The following is a 15,856-nucleotide window of genomic DNA, read 5'->3' as shown; positions in this document are numbered from 1 at the left end:
CCTGAGAATCTGCAGACAGTCCCACCCCCACCCTCAAAGTCACCCCACTGAGCTCCTGTCATGTTGGGGTTCATAAGCTCCCAGATCATTCTGCAGTGTCTGCACTGGTGAATGGTGAGCTCGGGAAGGACTTAGAGTGGCAGGGGAACAACACCGTGCCTCGAGGAAGGATGATGCCTGCTACATGGGAGTCCTGTGGGGATCACAGCGTAATTTAATCAGCACTTCAGCACTGCAGAACTCAGGGGTGGGGACATAATGAAGTCAGCTTGCTGGGAGTTCTCTCTTCAGCCTCGGGTGCAGCTGTGACCTGGTGCCAGTCTCAGTCACCGCGACACTGCCAACCTACATCGTATACCATCCTCGGCACAGGATGGTGGGCAGCACCCCTGACCACCACCCACCAGGGGCTAATGGTACTTCCCCCACTCTGGCTATAACACAAATATCCCCAGACATTCCCAAATGTCCCCTGGGGTTGGGAGGAGGGGTGTGCGCCTGTTGAAAACCCATTGCCCTAAATCTATCAGAAAAATAGTTTGTGAATTTGTGAGCTACTTGCTTCTGAGTGTCACAAAACTGAAAAGGAAGAGAAGGGACTTAGCTGTGTGCTAAAATCCCAGCACTCAGGAGACTACGACTGGGGGATGGAGAGTAAGCCTGGCATATACACTGAGACACTATCTCAAAAGACAGGAGAGAGAGGAAAGGAGATAGGGAGAGAGGTGGATAGAGAATTAAGGCTTCAATCATTTAAAAGTGTCAGGAGTGGTAGCACACACCTTTAATTCCAGCACTGAGCAGGCAGACGCAGGTGGATCCCTGAGTTCCAAGCCAGTTGAGGCTATACAGTGAGACCATGTCTAAAAAAAAAAAAAAAAAATCCAGTGGTCACTGAGAGGAATAAAAGATTAAAGAACTGAACAAGTTCCTTAGAGGTGACATCATAGGTGAATAAATGGTCAGAGTGTGGAATGGAATTCATTTGACTGAGTTAATACAAACTGATAGCACATTTGGGTATTAGCATTTAACTACAAAGACTTATGATAGGGTTGGCAAGATGGTGCAGCAGGTAAAGATGCTTGCTGCTAAGTCTAGCAATCTGAGTTCCATCCCCAGAACCCACATGGTGGAAGGATGGAGCCAACTGACAAAAGCTGTCTTCTTACCTTCACATGTGAGCCATGGCACATGCCTCTCCCCACCCTAATCAATAAATGTAAATTTTATAAGTTAATATATAAATCCTTTTTGGCAACCTAGAAATCACTGTGCAGTATACATTGATACACATAAGGGTTATTATGTTAAAAATAGTAAGATAATGCTGGGCATGGTGGCGCACGCCTTTAATCCCAGCACTTGGGAGGCAGAGGCAGGAGGATCTTTGTGAGTTCAAGGCCAGCCTGGTCTACATAGTGAGTTCCAGGACAGCTGGGGCTACGAGGAGATGTCTCAAAAAGACAAAAAATAAAAAAATAAAAATAGTAAGATAAATACAAATCAGGATACTAAAATCCTTTAGCAAACAGTTTTTAATATGATTGACACACAGCTACTGGGAGGCATGACAACAGCCCCTCCCATACACACAAGGTATGTTGCAATAGTTGAGACAAAAAAAGTGTGTAAAAAAAAAGTGTGTAAAAGCAAACATCAACAGTCAGGCGTGGTGGTGCACTCCTTTAATCCCAGCACACAGGAGCAGAGGCAGGCAGATCTCTGTGAGTTCAAGGCCAGCCTGGTCTACATAGTGAGTTCCAGGACAGCTGGGGCTACAGGGAGACCCTGTCTCAAAAAGACCAAAAAAAAAAAAGCAGACATCAATGCGTGATCCGTAATAGCAAACCACCTCCCTTGAAAAGGAACTAGACTCCTTCAATTGCCAATAGCTGACACTGTAGTTGTCTGGCCACTTAAGATCCCACACAGGTCTGTAGACAGGACACACACAGGATTGCCTGCAAGAGGAAAAAATGACCTCCTTTTTGCCTGGAAACTCACAGACAGAAAATAGCTGGTGTTTATCTCTAAGTTGTGTGATTTTAGGTTATTTTATCATTAGGTAGTTATGAATTATCGGAATTTTTTTTTAATCTTGGCATAAGTTCTTACAAAGAATTAGAAAAATACTACCAAAAGGCCCCAAATTAGCACCTTCCCATCCCAGGCGCCAGTGTCCCCTTATCCCTGCCTACTACCTCACATTGCTCCCCAAGAGCTGTTCCCTACAAGCTGATGCTGGCTTCTTGCCAAGCAGTAGACCGGGGCTCACAGACACCCCAGGGCAGTCAGGCAGGCAACCAGATGACCCTATTTTACAGATAAATGGCCCAAGCCTCAAAGAGATGCAGTAATTCCATGTTATAGCACTTTCTCGGTGAGGAAGAGGTCAGTTTACAGTTTACCTGCAGATCCCTAGGATGGGAAAAGTTGGACCAGAATCCCAATGGTGCCAATGCCCCCCACTTCCCTGAGGACCAGCGCCTGCTGAGGCCTTCTAATTCCTAAGAAGCCCAGAATCAGCCTCCGGGGAACATTTGAAGGGTTCCTATCATTCTGTTTCCATTACAGCCCTGGGGCTCACCTTTCAGTCCCAGAGGCTCCCCATGGCTGTGGCCATAGGCCACACCTCCCCCAACACAGTAACATTAAATGTTCTTCTCTGAGTTAAGGATGCTCCCATCTCCTCTGGGGTCTTTCCCTACATGCTTCACTAGACTCTGACACACAAAACTACTTCTAGAAACCCCATCAAGGGAACCCGAAGCACACATACCTTGAGTGGGAGGTGGGCCCAGGTGCATCACCGCCTATGTGGTCCTAAATACTGGGAAATTCCGAAGTCGTGCACACACCTCTACTTGATGGAAAAACAAAAACATGTTCCATGGCCAACTGAAAATGACTTTCAGATTACTGACCTCGCATGGTCACCTCTCCTGGCCATGACAAGTGAAAGCCATCCTCAAGCACTGCAGCTGGCAGGGCAGTGGGGAAGATGTTGGAGCAGGATCTAAGATGAAGTCCTTGTGACCCCTCTCCCACTATTCCCTCATCTACCTGGCGAAGCACAAGCATGCTGGATCCTTGACTGCAAGGTCAGTGACTGAATCACACACACAACCTACAGCTCAAGTGCAGAGTGGCTGAGGATTTGCACACAGGCTGACCTGTGATATGAGCTGTTCACATTCAGCATCACTGCGCTTGAAGGTGGAAGGGAGCTTATAGAGACCAGCACTCACGCCAATCAAGAGTAGACTGACACTCAAACACCAGGGATCCAGGCAGGGGCTGCACACCTGTGATCCCAACACTTGGGAGATGAAGGAGTTTAAGGCCAATCTCAACTACATAACAAGTTGAGGGGCCAGCCTGGGCTACAGTTTTGAGACCCTGTCTCAAAACTTAACAAAATACAGCTGGGTGTGGTGGTGCACACATTTAATCCCAGCACTTGGGAGGCAAGAAGATCTCTGAGAGTTCAAGGCCATCCAGGTCTACATAGTGACCACATCTTAAAACAAAAAAAATAAATAAATAAAACACAACAAATCCCCTAGTTACCAGGAAGGGTAATTATGCCAGAATGAGTCCAATTCTTTCTGGAAGTTTGAGTCAACACTCTGAACACACACTCTGAAAAATCCAGAATTAACAGGTCAGATTAATGGGGATTTGACATAAAAAAGAACTCTCTAGCTGAAGTGTGGCTCAGTGGCAGTGAGTTTGATACCCAGCACCACAAAACAAGATTAAACATCCAACTGCCTTCTTCAGAGGTGACAGAATACTTCAGAGGGAGCTGGAAGTGGGTGGAGGGAACAGGAGGGAACTCAAGGCAGGTCTACCCCGAAGGGGAGGAGCTGGGAAGAAAGGCTCTACCAGACTGCAGAAAGGGGACCATCATTCACAGCAAGGGCCAGAGCAGGTCTGAGAAGGTGTGTCTTAGTAGGCATCCAGAAATCAAAAGGCAGTGGAGCCAAAGGCACTATCCTGATCGCAGGCTTTAAGGCAGTCTCAGTATACTACAGCTGCAAACAGCCCACCCCTCACATGAGGGCACCCAACACTCTCTAGGCCCCAGACCTCGCATGCATCTCCCACTGAGGGTGCACGTAAAACTTTTTAGCCCTGGCGTAGGAAGTTGGGCTTTCTTTTCTTACAAACTACAAGGAAACATCTGCCTGTCGCACAGATGACAGTGGTAAGGAAGAGCCACGTGTTTCAGGCCGAGCCACATGCATCTGTTGCCACCTGCTTCTGAGAGGGACAAGGGCAGAGTTCCCGTTTCAACAGGAGCATGGTGAGCGTGAACTCCACTGGGACAGCCACCGGGGATTTAGGCTGAAGCAGAGCCATGGCTGCAGGCATATGAGCACCCCAGGCACAGAGTGACACCAAGCCTGCCGCTGGCAAGTCCACCAGGCCAGCAGGAGCCACACGTGTGAGGCTATAGGTACCTTAGATGTCGGGATATGGATATGAAGCTGTGGTTAAGAGCTGCTCTTCAGACTCCAGATGTTAGAACAACACCCAGAGCAAGTACCCAGAGAGAGTACCCACTCCCCCGGAGACAACTTTCATCTGTGTGACAGAAGATTTAACGTGCGACATTCGAGACCACAAGCACATCAATAACATGGAATATATTCAATCAGAAAGGTGAAGACTCTTACAGAAAATACTGCCCCTTCCCACAGTTCCAAAAAAACTCCAATAAATAACTGTATGGGGTCGGGTCAAAACAGAAGTGAACACTGGCCCCTAATCAGCAGTCCAGAGCCCTTGTGGGCCTTGTCCAGCCCACATTCTTTCCTGACTATGTGTGGCTGGAGGCTCCAGGTTTCAGTACACAACAGCTCTGCCCATCTTCTCCAGCCAGCAGTGAGGGAACTGGAAGACAGCAGGTGCCACAGGAAGTGGTCAAAGCCAAGAAGTCCATGTGTGGCTGGCCGTCTCCTTCATCATCTCACACAGACCAGACTGGCTGTGGGTGCCAGTTCTCCAGTGAGCTGTCACGCAGGGAAGAGCTCGGGTGGACTTTCTCCATAGCAGAACTTGGCTATGGGGTCTCGGTAGGTATTTTCATGCTGTACACTCTGTTGGTGAGGAAAGACAGAAGTGTGTGACAGAGGGCAGAGCTACAGACACTCCCTGTATGCCTCCCAGCATGCCTAAGGGCTGAAAGGAACTTTCTGAAAAAGAAGGATGCTCAGCACTGAATGCTACTGAGAATGAAAACGGCCCAGGCACTACCCTGTCACCACTTCTGTCCACCAGGGAGCCTTTTAACAAACTGACCATGAGCTGGGCAGCTGAGCCGACTTGTTCTCAAACTGCCAAACAGGCTGGAGATGTAACTCAATTGGTGGAATGCTTGCCTAACAGTCACCAAGCTGTGGGTTTGATCCCCAGCACCTCACAGAACTGGGGGGGGGGGCACCTGTAATCCCAGGACTTGGAGACAGAAAGATCAGGAATTTGAGGTCATCCTCAGCAACTTAGTGAGTTTGAGTCCAGCTTGGCAACATGAGACCCAGCCTCAAATCACAAAACAAGTGCCCATAAGATGGCTGGGTGGGTAAGGGCACTGGCCACCAAGCCCGACAACCCAAGTTTGATCCCTAGGACCCACATGGTGGAGAGAGAAAAGTGATCCCTACAAGTTGTCCTCAGCCCTCCACTCACATGCGTTGTATGCCCACATCCACATAAATAAATACAAATAATAAATATAAACCAACAAATAAAACCAAAAAATCTGCAACAGATTAAAATGCAATGGGTATTTATACCCAATCACGTGGGCAGAGAGATCCAGTCCATGGTGAGGAGCCTGCAGAGGGACTAAGGAGATGCCTCTTCGAATTACAGTCATGAAGTTTACATGCTAAGGGCCTATGCATGAGCGAAGCCTCCCATGACCACAGGCGCCTCTTCGGCTGTGCACACACACACGTGGGGTTGAAACCTGGCAATCTTCCCTGTTGGGGAGTTTTCCAGCAATTTGTTTTCATACAAGCAACTTGAGTTTGGGGTTGGTCTAGAGCCCATTAATTAGCCTCGGACCAAAGCTAAGCAACCGCAGTGCAGCATTAATCCCACTTAACAGAACCTCTCCTCCCTGGGCTACTGGTGGCCAAGCACATTGAGTGGCAATCTACAATAAAAAGGCAGCAGGAGGAGGATGGCAGCTTCTCTCAAGGAGCCCGATAACTTCTCTGGGATTAGAAATAAATAGCTTCTCTTAGGATTAGAAACAACTTCAGGGTTTTATCAGTTACAGGAGGCTATTTTATCAGTTACCCTGCCAGCATTTGCCAAAAAGAGAGAGTGAATCAAAGTTGAGTCATGGCTGAGCCTCCCCTCCTATTTCCCTTTACGTCCATTCAATTAGGAAGCGCACCCTGAGAAGCAAGACTGGCAAGAATGTGAGCTCTCAAATGCTCTCTACCCCTTACCCATTCCCCAAAGGACGCTTGACGCTCTCAGAGCAAACCAGAGCTATAAAAGGGCATCAAGAAACAACTGCACAAATCCGGTAAAGCTTATAGAGTGCCGGACACTGACATGAGTCGGTTATCTCAGATGAAGCCAGGAAAATCTCTGTGGCTCCAGGGGCAGCAGCCAGAAGGAGCATGCTTGTATAATAAACGTGTGCAGCAATCTTAGAAAGAGCAAGCGCCCAGCCACAGAAGCTGGGGGTGTGGGCCAGTGAGACCGCTCAGCAGGTAAAGGCACTTGTCACACCAAGCCTGATGACCTGAGTTTGATCCCCAGGGCCCACATGATGGAAGGAGAGAACTGATTCCTACAAGTTGTCTTCTGACCTCCACACACATGCAATGGCACGTGTGTTCCCCCGACCCCAAGTACGTGTTAAAAACAACACAAGTGGGGAGCAAACAGAAGGGAGACACTCAGTGGCAAGCAATGTGAATTCACTAAGCCTGACAAGCCTCAGATTTACCCCAGTGCTTTTAAATGCCTAGCTCCTTATACCCTTAATCCTAAAGCAAAAGACAAGTCCTTCTCAGGACAAGTCACTTCCTCTCAGCAGTGGCTGATAGAAAACCTTAATCAAATTTCAGTCTCTTGGGAGCTGGGCTCTCATTACCCCACCCAGACTGAAGAATTTGATACTTGCCACTTGTAAACCTGCCTTGTAGGCAGGAACTCAACAAGGTGACTGTGCCTCACTTTCCCTGTCTTGGATAAGCCTCAGGCCACCAGTCTACATATCACCCCCAAATAAAGAGGGGTGTGTCACTGTGTCACTGAAGCCCCCTTTCCATTCTCCCTCTGTCCAGAGTGATCTGCCAGTGTTCAGCTTGGACTCTCGAGTGCTGCCCCCAGCTAGGGCCACCCCACTTCAGACCTGGGATGAGGTCCTGCACTTAGCCAAGCACAATTCAAAGTGGTCTTCAACTGCCATGAAGAGGTTCTGGAAGGCTGCTGCTGCCCGGTTGAGGAAGCGCTCCAGGAGAAGTTGCTATGGAAACAGAAGTTGTACAGCACTGGTAGTTAGTAACTGCAGACCAAGTCAGCCCAAGGCAGACTTGGGAATCTCTCCTTCCCAAGACTATGGTACAGGGGATGGCAAGAGGGAGCAGGTCTCAAATTCACCAGACTCCAGTTAGCAACACGCTGGTCCTTTCTCAATAGAGACCACTGCACAGATGTGATTTCTTGCACCTACAAAGTTCCTAAGAGTGTCCCAGGAGGTACCAGAACTCCTCCCTTAAAGGCTGGAAACCGAGGCAGTGGGGAGCAGGAGCCCATACCTTGCTGGGCTGCAGGCAGCAGGAAACACAGTGCTCGTAAGCACCACAGCAGCCATTGGCCAGGCACCCATCACAGCAGTACTGCTTCGTGCTGGGGACGCTGACATCACAGCAGCCATTGGCCAGCAGGTCCTTCCTCTCACAGATGTAGCCTGAAAGCCAGAGACCAATGTCAGCAGGAGACTGCAGCCCCCACCTCCCTCCTAGGATGAAGGACTGCCAGAGTCCAGGGCACCCTGAGCACCAAGGGCCACAAGAGGCTTGAACGTGACCAGTGGCTTCCTCTGGGCAGAGACTGACAGGTAGGATTTGAGTGTCAACTTAGCTCCATATTGTTACCCCGTAGCCATGCTTTGGTCTGCTGTCAAACATCTGAACTCATCACCAGGTCAAGCCATGACCTTGCTTCCTTCCTGCAAGCCCATCTTTCATTTGGGCCTCTTTCAAAAAAAAAATACAAGATAGAGACAGGAAAAACCACACACCTGTTCACAAAAATGAAATCTTTCCAAATTTAAAAAGCAAGCAAATCACTTTGAGCAATTTTTAGATGTCTGCTGCTAACCTAGTAATTCAAAGGACTGTTAAAATAGGAAGCCACAGTTTACCTTTATTATATCTACTTTAGGGTGTTTGTGCATAAACATTCCAGGAGTATAACTACGCAGGAATTAGGGAACAAAGGTCTCCAATACTCAAAGAAGAGAAAAATCTCCCAATTTCTATACAACTTAGAAATCCCATCGTGTGGCTATGCACTTCCCTACAGCCCAGTCACTTTGTGTTCAGTATTAGAGATCAATTTCCTTTTAGAACTAATTCATTGTTCAGAGTTGCTAAGCAGGCATTTCCCCGCAGCCTTCTAGTAGTAGGACAGAAAAATGTAAGCTCCAGTCCATAAGAGCCACCATCACACTAGAGAAGCTCCAGGGGCACATTCAGCCCCTCAGGTCCATGCATGGGCCTGCAGGTGCATTCATGGACCCTCAGGTGCACAGGAGCTGTTCCAAGCACAACCCATCTGGAATGCCCAGCTCCATCTTCAGAGAATGAGGCATGGCAGAGATCTGCTTGTTTTCAAAACTGCCCTGGAAAATCAAGTCTGGAGAAGTAGAAGGCACTGGTGGAAGGTGACAATGGGCCCTCACTCAAAACTTGGGAGACTTCCCCAGTCACTTGGGAGCTGCCTCTGTTTACTGTTTATGCTGTTACTTGCTGAATGAAGAGAAAATCATCCTGCTGTCCTAGGAAAAGCTTCAGGGGCTCTCCCCAACCACTCCCACACATGCTGTTTACAGGGATTCCTTTTCAAAAATATTTTATTATTTTTATTTTATGTGTATGAGTGTATTGCCTGCATGTGTGTAAATGCACCTGCTTTGTGCAATGCCCGAGGAGGTCAGAAGAGGCGTTGGATCCCCTGGAACTGAAGTTGCGGATGGTTGCTAACCTGGGTCCTCTGCAAGAGCAACCAGTGCTCTTAACTCTGAGCCATCTCTCCAGCCTATTTGCAGGGATTCTAAACAAAATTCCAAGGTAGTCAGCACTCTTCTGAGGATTCTCCCCAAATAAGGACACGGCAACTCTTATGAGAGAGATGCACACTACCAAGCAGCCTACACTCTACTTGCTGATATTATCTGTCTGCTCTTCCTGTCCCAGGTTACGAGTTAACATCTCAGGCTCTTTTCCTCCCGCTGTAAACTTTCAGCCTTCAGTCCTCATCCCTGAATTAGTAGGTCTAACTTCTGGGGAGAGCACGCTCACCCAGGCTCCTCATAATCATGAATCCACCTATGCAAAGGTTATTCATTTTTTATATTTTAAAGGTTTAAGTGTGTGTGTGTGTGTGTGTGTGTGTGTGCGTGTGCGCGCGCCGCATGTGCACATATGTGAATGCAGGTACCCATGAAGACCAGAAGAGGGTGTCAGATCCCCTGGAACTGGAGTTACAGACAGTTATAAACTGTCATATGGGTGCTGGGAACGGAATCCAGGTCCTCAGCAAGAGCAGCCAGTGCTCTTAACTACTGAGCCATCTCTCCAGTCCCTTCTACTTTTAGCTAATAAGTAGAAACACAAGAACTGTACATGGGAATGGGGTAATATGTTTCAATAAATGTATAAAACTGTGCTATTTGTCAGTTAGGCAAAGGCTTCTACCGAGTCTTGTGAGATCACAGTCTGCAAACCCTTGCTCTTGCCTGGGAAATTAACTTCCAGCCTTTGAAAAGTTAGTGACTGACTGTCATGTTTAATTATGTTACCCCAGCAACATTCACAGTGGGATCTCATTGTTAAACAGCATAAACAGGTACAAGTTTTCTCTATTAAGCTACTTTTCCCATGTCCATGGAGGTAAAATACAACCCATGGCTCTTGGATTTTTATGGATTTAAGATGATTGTTGGAATTTTTTAACTAGAGTCTGTGAGTCCGAAATTGCTCAGAAGAAATTACTATTTTGGTAGCTATGGTAAAAGAAAATGATAAATTGTGCCCACATGATGCTAAGATTTCCTGTTTTTTGAATCTGGAAACAAGTCCTGGACTCTAAATCAAAGCATTCAGTCTAGCCCTTAGCTAACTGCATCTCTTTGTTACTGGTGTTTAAGGTATTTACAGGCAGGCAAGGTGGCTCAGTGGGTAATAGTGCTTGCTGCCAACCCTGATCTGAGTTTGACATCCCTCAGACCCACCTAGTAGAAGAGAAATAACTCCTGAAAGTTGTCGTATGACCTTCACATGCACTGTCTCTCTCTCTCTCTCTCTCCCTCCCTCCCTCCCCCCCCCTCTCTCTCACACACACACACACACACACACAGTGCGTGCACATCCACACAAATTAATAAATGTTAAAGTTCTTTTAAAGGAAATTTACAGCATGACCTGCTTTCCCAGCATGACCTGAAACTCGGCTCTGACTGGCATCCCTGCTGCGTGCACTTTTGTGTGGTCTCCCAGCTCTTCCCCTCTGGGTGCCAGGCTTCCTCTCCTTCCTTCATTTCTTTTAAAATTTAATTTACTTATTTTATGTGTATGAGTGCATGTATATAAGTGTACCCATGTGCAATGGCTGCAGAGGGGGCATCAGATCCCCTGGAACTGGAGTTATGGATGGTTGCTAGCCACCATGTGGGTGCTGGGAACTAAATGGGGTCCTCTGCAAGAGCAGTCAGTGCTCTTAACCACTAAGCCATCTCTCCAGCCCCTCCTTTCTTTATTTCTAAATAATTTTATTCCTGGTTTGATATTTAGAGATCTCAGTATCTCCCCCTACCCCACAAGCTTCCTAAATGGCCCAAGCTGGCCTTGACCTCTCAACCCTCTGCCTCAGGCTCCCAAGAGCTGGGACTACAGACGTGTGCTGCACAGGAGAGCATCCATTCAGCTTCTTTTCCAGGAAGCTTTGCTCTTCATTGTGCAGGGGGTGCAAACTTTTTCTCTTTTAAAGCAAATACAACTGCTGTCATCATTTTAAAGACACATGTGGCTTCACTGAGCAGGGAGTTTGTAGGTATAGATGATGCAAATGCAAGTTTACCTGGAGCAGCTCCAAGACGGCCATTCACAAGCTATTTGTTGTATAAGACTTTGAAATAGGGGAAAATTTACTTTGTGAACCACTCATCGAAAGTAGAAAAAAAACTCAATAAGCCAATCAGGAATTTTCAGCACTGTCTGAATATTAGACATTAAGGAGAAACTGTGGCCTTTGATGATGACAGGCTGTGTTTTCACTTTGAACAAGAGTCCTCCACAGTCTTAGGCAAGTTCCTTAACTTCTTGGTGCCTCTCTCTCCACCTGTAAAACATGGCTTGCAGTATCTATTCTCATGGGTTTGTTGCAAAACTCAAATGAGGTGCTGGGCATGGTAGCGTGTGCCTTTAATTCCGCATTCAGGAGGCAGAGGCAGGCGCATCTCTGTGATTTAGAGGCCAGCTCAAATGAGGTCTTTAATGAATCCTGTAGCCCATACCCAGCACACAAGAGGAGCTGTTCTAGCATAGGTTAAGTACAGACAGGGGTGAGACCAAGAGTTGGAGCGCTAGCAGGTGGGTAGCCTAAAAGTTCGCCTGGGCCAGAATCTCTTTTCTTACGGCTTAAAGGAAATGATTTTCCCTGTAGGAGGAACATGCTCTAGAGATGTCCTAAATTCCCTGGATAATATCTGTAGCAAGCACATTCCTGCCTGTCAACACTGTGGGCTTACGTAAAAGTTGCCAGGGAGGAAAACGCAGCTCTTCCCTACAGAGCTCAACACCAAGATGAGAAGCAAAGACTGTTAAGATCAGAAAATCCACCCAGTCACGGGACTCACTCCTCAAAGCCTAGTACTTGGGTGTGACACTGAGGCAGGAGGATTGCTGTGAGTTTGAGGTCAAAGAGTGGAATCTATGTCTCAAAAACAAAAAACAAAGACCAGGGCTGGGGAGATGGTTCAGTGGGTAAAAGTGATGGCTACACAAGCGTGAGGACACAGTTCAGATCCCAAGAACCCAAATAAAGCTGGATGTGATGGGAGGCAGAGACAGGGAATGCCCAGAAGTTCATGGGACAGCTAGCCTGGGGTATGCAGCGGTGAACCTGAGACCTAACACACACGTGCACACACACGCACACACACGCACACGTACACACACACACACGCAGGCACACACGTAGGCACACACAATAAACAACAAAAGCTGATGACTGACACACACACACACACGCATGCACGCATGCACACAGGCACGCACACACAATGATAAAATAACAAAAGCTGAGCACTGAGCTGCAGGCAAAAAGGAACTATTAGGAGTCAGGGTCCTCAGCCAAGCTTCCTGTGTTGAAGGAAGCCTGGAATGGCGAGGAAGGTATGGAAGACAGACACAAGTATTCCTGGAGACCAGGAAGAAGGCCACACATATTGTGGAGGATGCCTATCAAGCCCAGAGTCTTGGCATGACCTTGCCAGGCATCACGAGTGCAGGGAAGAAAGGCCGTACCCAGCTCATCCGTGATGAGGTGTTTCCCTTGGATGGAGTTCCGGCACTGGTTGCTGGGACGGCTGCTGTTGCCCAGGTTAAACTGCACCTTCCAAGGAATAGGCTGGTCATGGTCTTGAACTTGGAGGAGGTTCCGATCTCTCACTGCCCTCTCGTCCTGCAACAAGACCACAAGGGAGAGGAAGGTTCAGTCACTTTTCCTGCAACCTCACTGATTCTACTTAGACAACAGCAGGATGGTCAGAACACGATTAAGCTTGCCCTGCAGGAGTCTGTGCAACCCTGGCATGAGCAAAGTCTGAGCAAAGCCACAAAACAAACCCATAGGAATTGTAAGTTTTGAGAGGATGGCTATGGCTTTACCGTTCTCCCAAACCGGTGCGTTGACATGCATGGCAACAGACAGACCAAAAAACTCTAGCAAGACATTGAATTTTTTTTGGTCTTTTTGAGACAGGGTCTCCCTGTAGCCCCAGCTGTCCTGGAACTCATTATGTAGACCAGGCTGGCCTTGAACTCACAGAGATCCGCCTGCCTCTGCCTCTTGAGTGCTGGGATTAAAGGTGTGTGCACCACCATGCCCAGCCTGACATTTAATTTTTTTATTCCAAAACACACACCATAGAACAGAATGCAAAGCCTGAGTGTTTTCAGAATAGAAAAGTCCTTAGACTGTCACCTGACTAGACACAAGGTCCCAGCCTTTTGCAGTGACAAGTGCTCATATAGATACCTGATCAAGGGGCAAGAAGACAAAGTCTGTCAACTAGGAAAAGGTCTTCTGTGAAAAAAGGGTGCACTGAATAGCTTTAGTGTCAACTTGACACACCTGGGTAGGAGCCTCAAGTGGGGAATATCCTCCATTGGACTGGCCTGTGGCCATGTCAGTGGGGTATCTTCTTGATTATTGAGTGACGTGGGAGGACACAGCCCACTATGGGCAGTCACACACACACACACACGGCTGTATAAGAAACCAGGCTGAGCATGGGCCAAGGGAGGAAGTCAGTAAACAACGTTCCTCCATGGCCTGTGCTCCAGCTCTTGCCTCCAGGCTCCTAGCTTGGGCTCCCTGATGAATTGTGACCCAAGAGATGTAAGCCAAATAAACCCTTTCCTTCCCAAGTTGGTATTGGTCAGAGTGTTTTGAGAGAGGTGCAACCCTTACAACCTACCTCTAGAAGCCATTTGGGCTGCACAACACTTTGCCCAGCCAAGCAGAGGAGAAGTTGCCCGGGGCCCGAGCCTGGGGCCCGTTCTCTTAGCCACCAGCCATTCTGTATATCTTGGAAGTGCTCAGATCACTGGCTTCTGGAAAACCAGGCAAGCATGAAGCTTCTAGTCATGCTATAAAACCAAACAACTATACAAGACTCCCACTGCTTGTTTGGAGTTTTACTGATTGTTTTTGCTTGTTTGATTGGTTGGTGGGGTGGCTTTGGGTTTTGAAAGAGGGTTTCTTATCCCTAGCCTGGCCTGAAACTCACAGTAATCCTCCTGCCTCAGTCTCATAAATACTTGGATTATAGGTGTGAGCCACCATGACCTGATGGTTTGGAGTGTGTTCTAAGGCAGTATCTCCCTATGCAACCCAGACTGACCTCAGGATCCTCCTGCTTCAGCCTCCCAAGTACTGGGATTATGGGATCACGGTGTAAAGGTGTGCACCACCAATCTGGCTGTCTCTCTGGCTTGTGTAGTTAAGCATTCCCACTCTCCTGAAACCTTTACCCTTAACAATGGTCAGGTGTTGTCTGTCTGCTTTTTAAGCTAAGGGGATAACTCTTGAAAATTTGGTGGCAAAACTTAATACACTCGAGAAAATTGGAAAAGATCTTTGTAATCACAATATAGAAGTCTACAAACGCTCTGGTCCAGCAAACTCTCTTGAGAAGCATCCTATAAAAGTCACAAGTGTATGAAAGACACACAGTAGGCTTTCCTACAGTACCATTTCAGTGGGGGGAAAAACCCAGAAGCCCAACAAGAAGTGACTAAGCACTGGCCTGTACACACCACTGTCATCAAACCCAGGTCTGCCATTCCTCTAAAACCTTCTCCAACTTTCTCCACCTGCAACCCTTTTTTGCTCAAGAAATTTTTACATGATTCTGGGTATATACAGATATAAAATAGGTATACAAATCAAACATACTGATCAAAAACTTACTTTAAAAATTCTTACTACAGGTAATTTTATCACTTTTTGTCAAAAATGAAAGCGAACTGCACACTAATGAGAAGGATGGTCTCGTTAATTTTTACATAAAGAACGGGGTCTGGGCTGAGTATCCGACAGCACAGGGTGGGGTGCAGAGCATCCACATTAGAAGGCTTGCCACCTCCTGTAACTGCAGCTCCAGGAGCTCTGACCCTCTTCTGACCTCTCAACGTGTATACACCACCACACAGACATACACACAATTTAAAATTTTTTACATCTTAAATACATCTTTAAATCATCTTTGGAATGTTTTAATTTTACAGGAAAAACTAAGTGGTTTAGAGAAGCTTCACTAGCCCCGAACCTTTTCTGTTAAGCACATTATTCCAATTGAGAAGGTTCACTAAAACAATGCTTATCAACATGAAATCCAGAAATTACCCACAATCCCATCACTTACATAAACCTACTCATGTTTCTGCATATTTGCTTCTGGCCTCCGACCTGGTTTATACTAGAACTGAGGACACTGTGCAGTCGGTTCCTCTTGACACTAATTGGATGGTAAAACATTTTCAAGTACCTACAGTATCTAGATAATCACATTTTCACAGCTATGTAATAATCCATCATGGTGATAAGCCATCATTAAGTAAACAGCCTCCACAGACCAACATCTGACCCCAAGTTCTGCTATCATAGATGACTCTGTGATTAAGTGTGGGGCTTCAGGAAATGCAGTAATAACAGCTAGATAGTGCCAAATAGTGTCCCCAAGTTTTATCCACCATCTGCAATATTACCAGCAGTTCAGTAACAGTGTCCACCATTCCACCAACAGCCCAATTAGGACTGGGTCCTCTTCTTCAGTTTGTGGTATAAAATAGTCCTTCAAGATGGCTTTCAT

The 15,856-nt window shown here is 47.1% G+C and overlaps 1 protein-coding gene across 1 annotated transcript in view; it reads right to left on the bottom strand.

The window, feature by feature from the left end:
* Positions 1-4,640: 4,640 nt before the first annotated feature.
* Positions 4,641-15,856, bottom strand: part of CUNH12orf49 (chromosome unknown C12orf49 homolog) — a 20,279-nt gene continuing 9,063 nt past the window's right edge. The window contains exons 2-5 of the mRNA XM_008847462.2: positions 12,786-12,942; positions 7,794-7,945; positions 7,388-7,501; positions 4,641-5,108 (exon numbers count right to left, since the gene is read on the bottom strand). Coding sequence (XP_008845684.1) covers positions 5,025-5,108; positions 7,388-7,501; positions 7,794-7,945; positions 12,786-12,942 — 507 coding nt within the window. The 3' untranslated portion in view covers positions 4,641-5,024. The remainder of the gene's footprint in view (positions 5,109-7,387; positions 7,502-7,793; positions 7,946-12,785; positions 12,943-15,856) is intronic.

This window comes from Nannospalax galili, unplaced genomic scaffold, assembly GCF_000622305.1.
Source record: "Nannospalax galili isolate Female #2095 unplaced genomic scaffold, S.galili_v1.0 scaffold120, whole genome shotgun sequence".
Taxonomy (NCBI): Eukaryota; Metazoa; Chordata; class Mammalia; order Rodentia; family Spalacidae; genus Nannospalax; species Nannospalax galili.
Note: the sequence above shows the minus strand (reverse complement) of the source record. Positions and strands in the feature narration are given on the sequence as shown.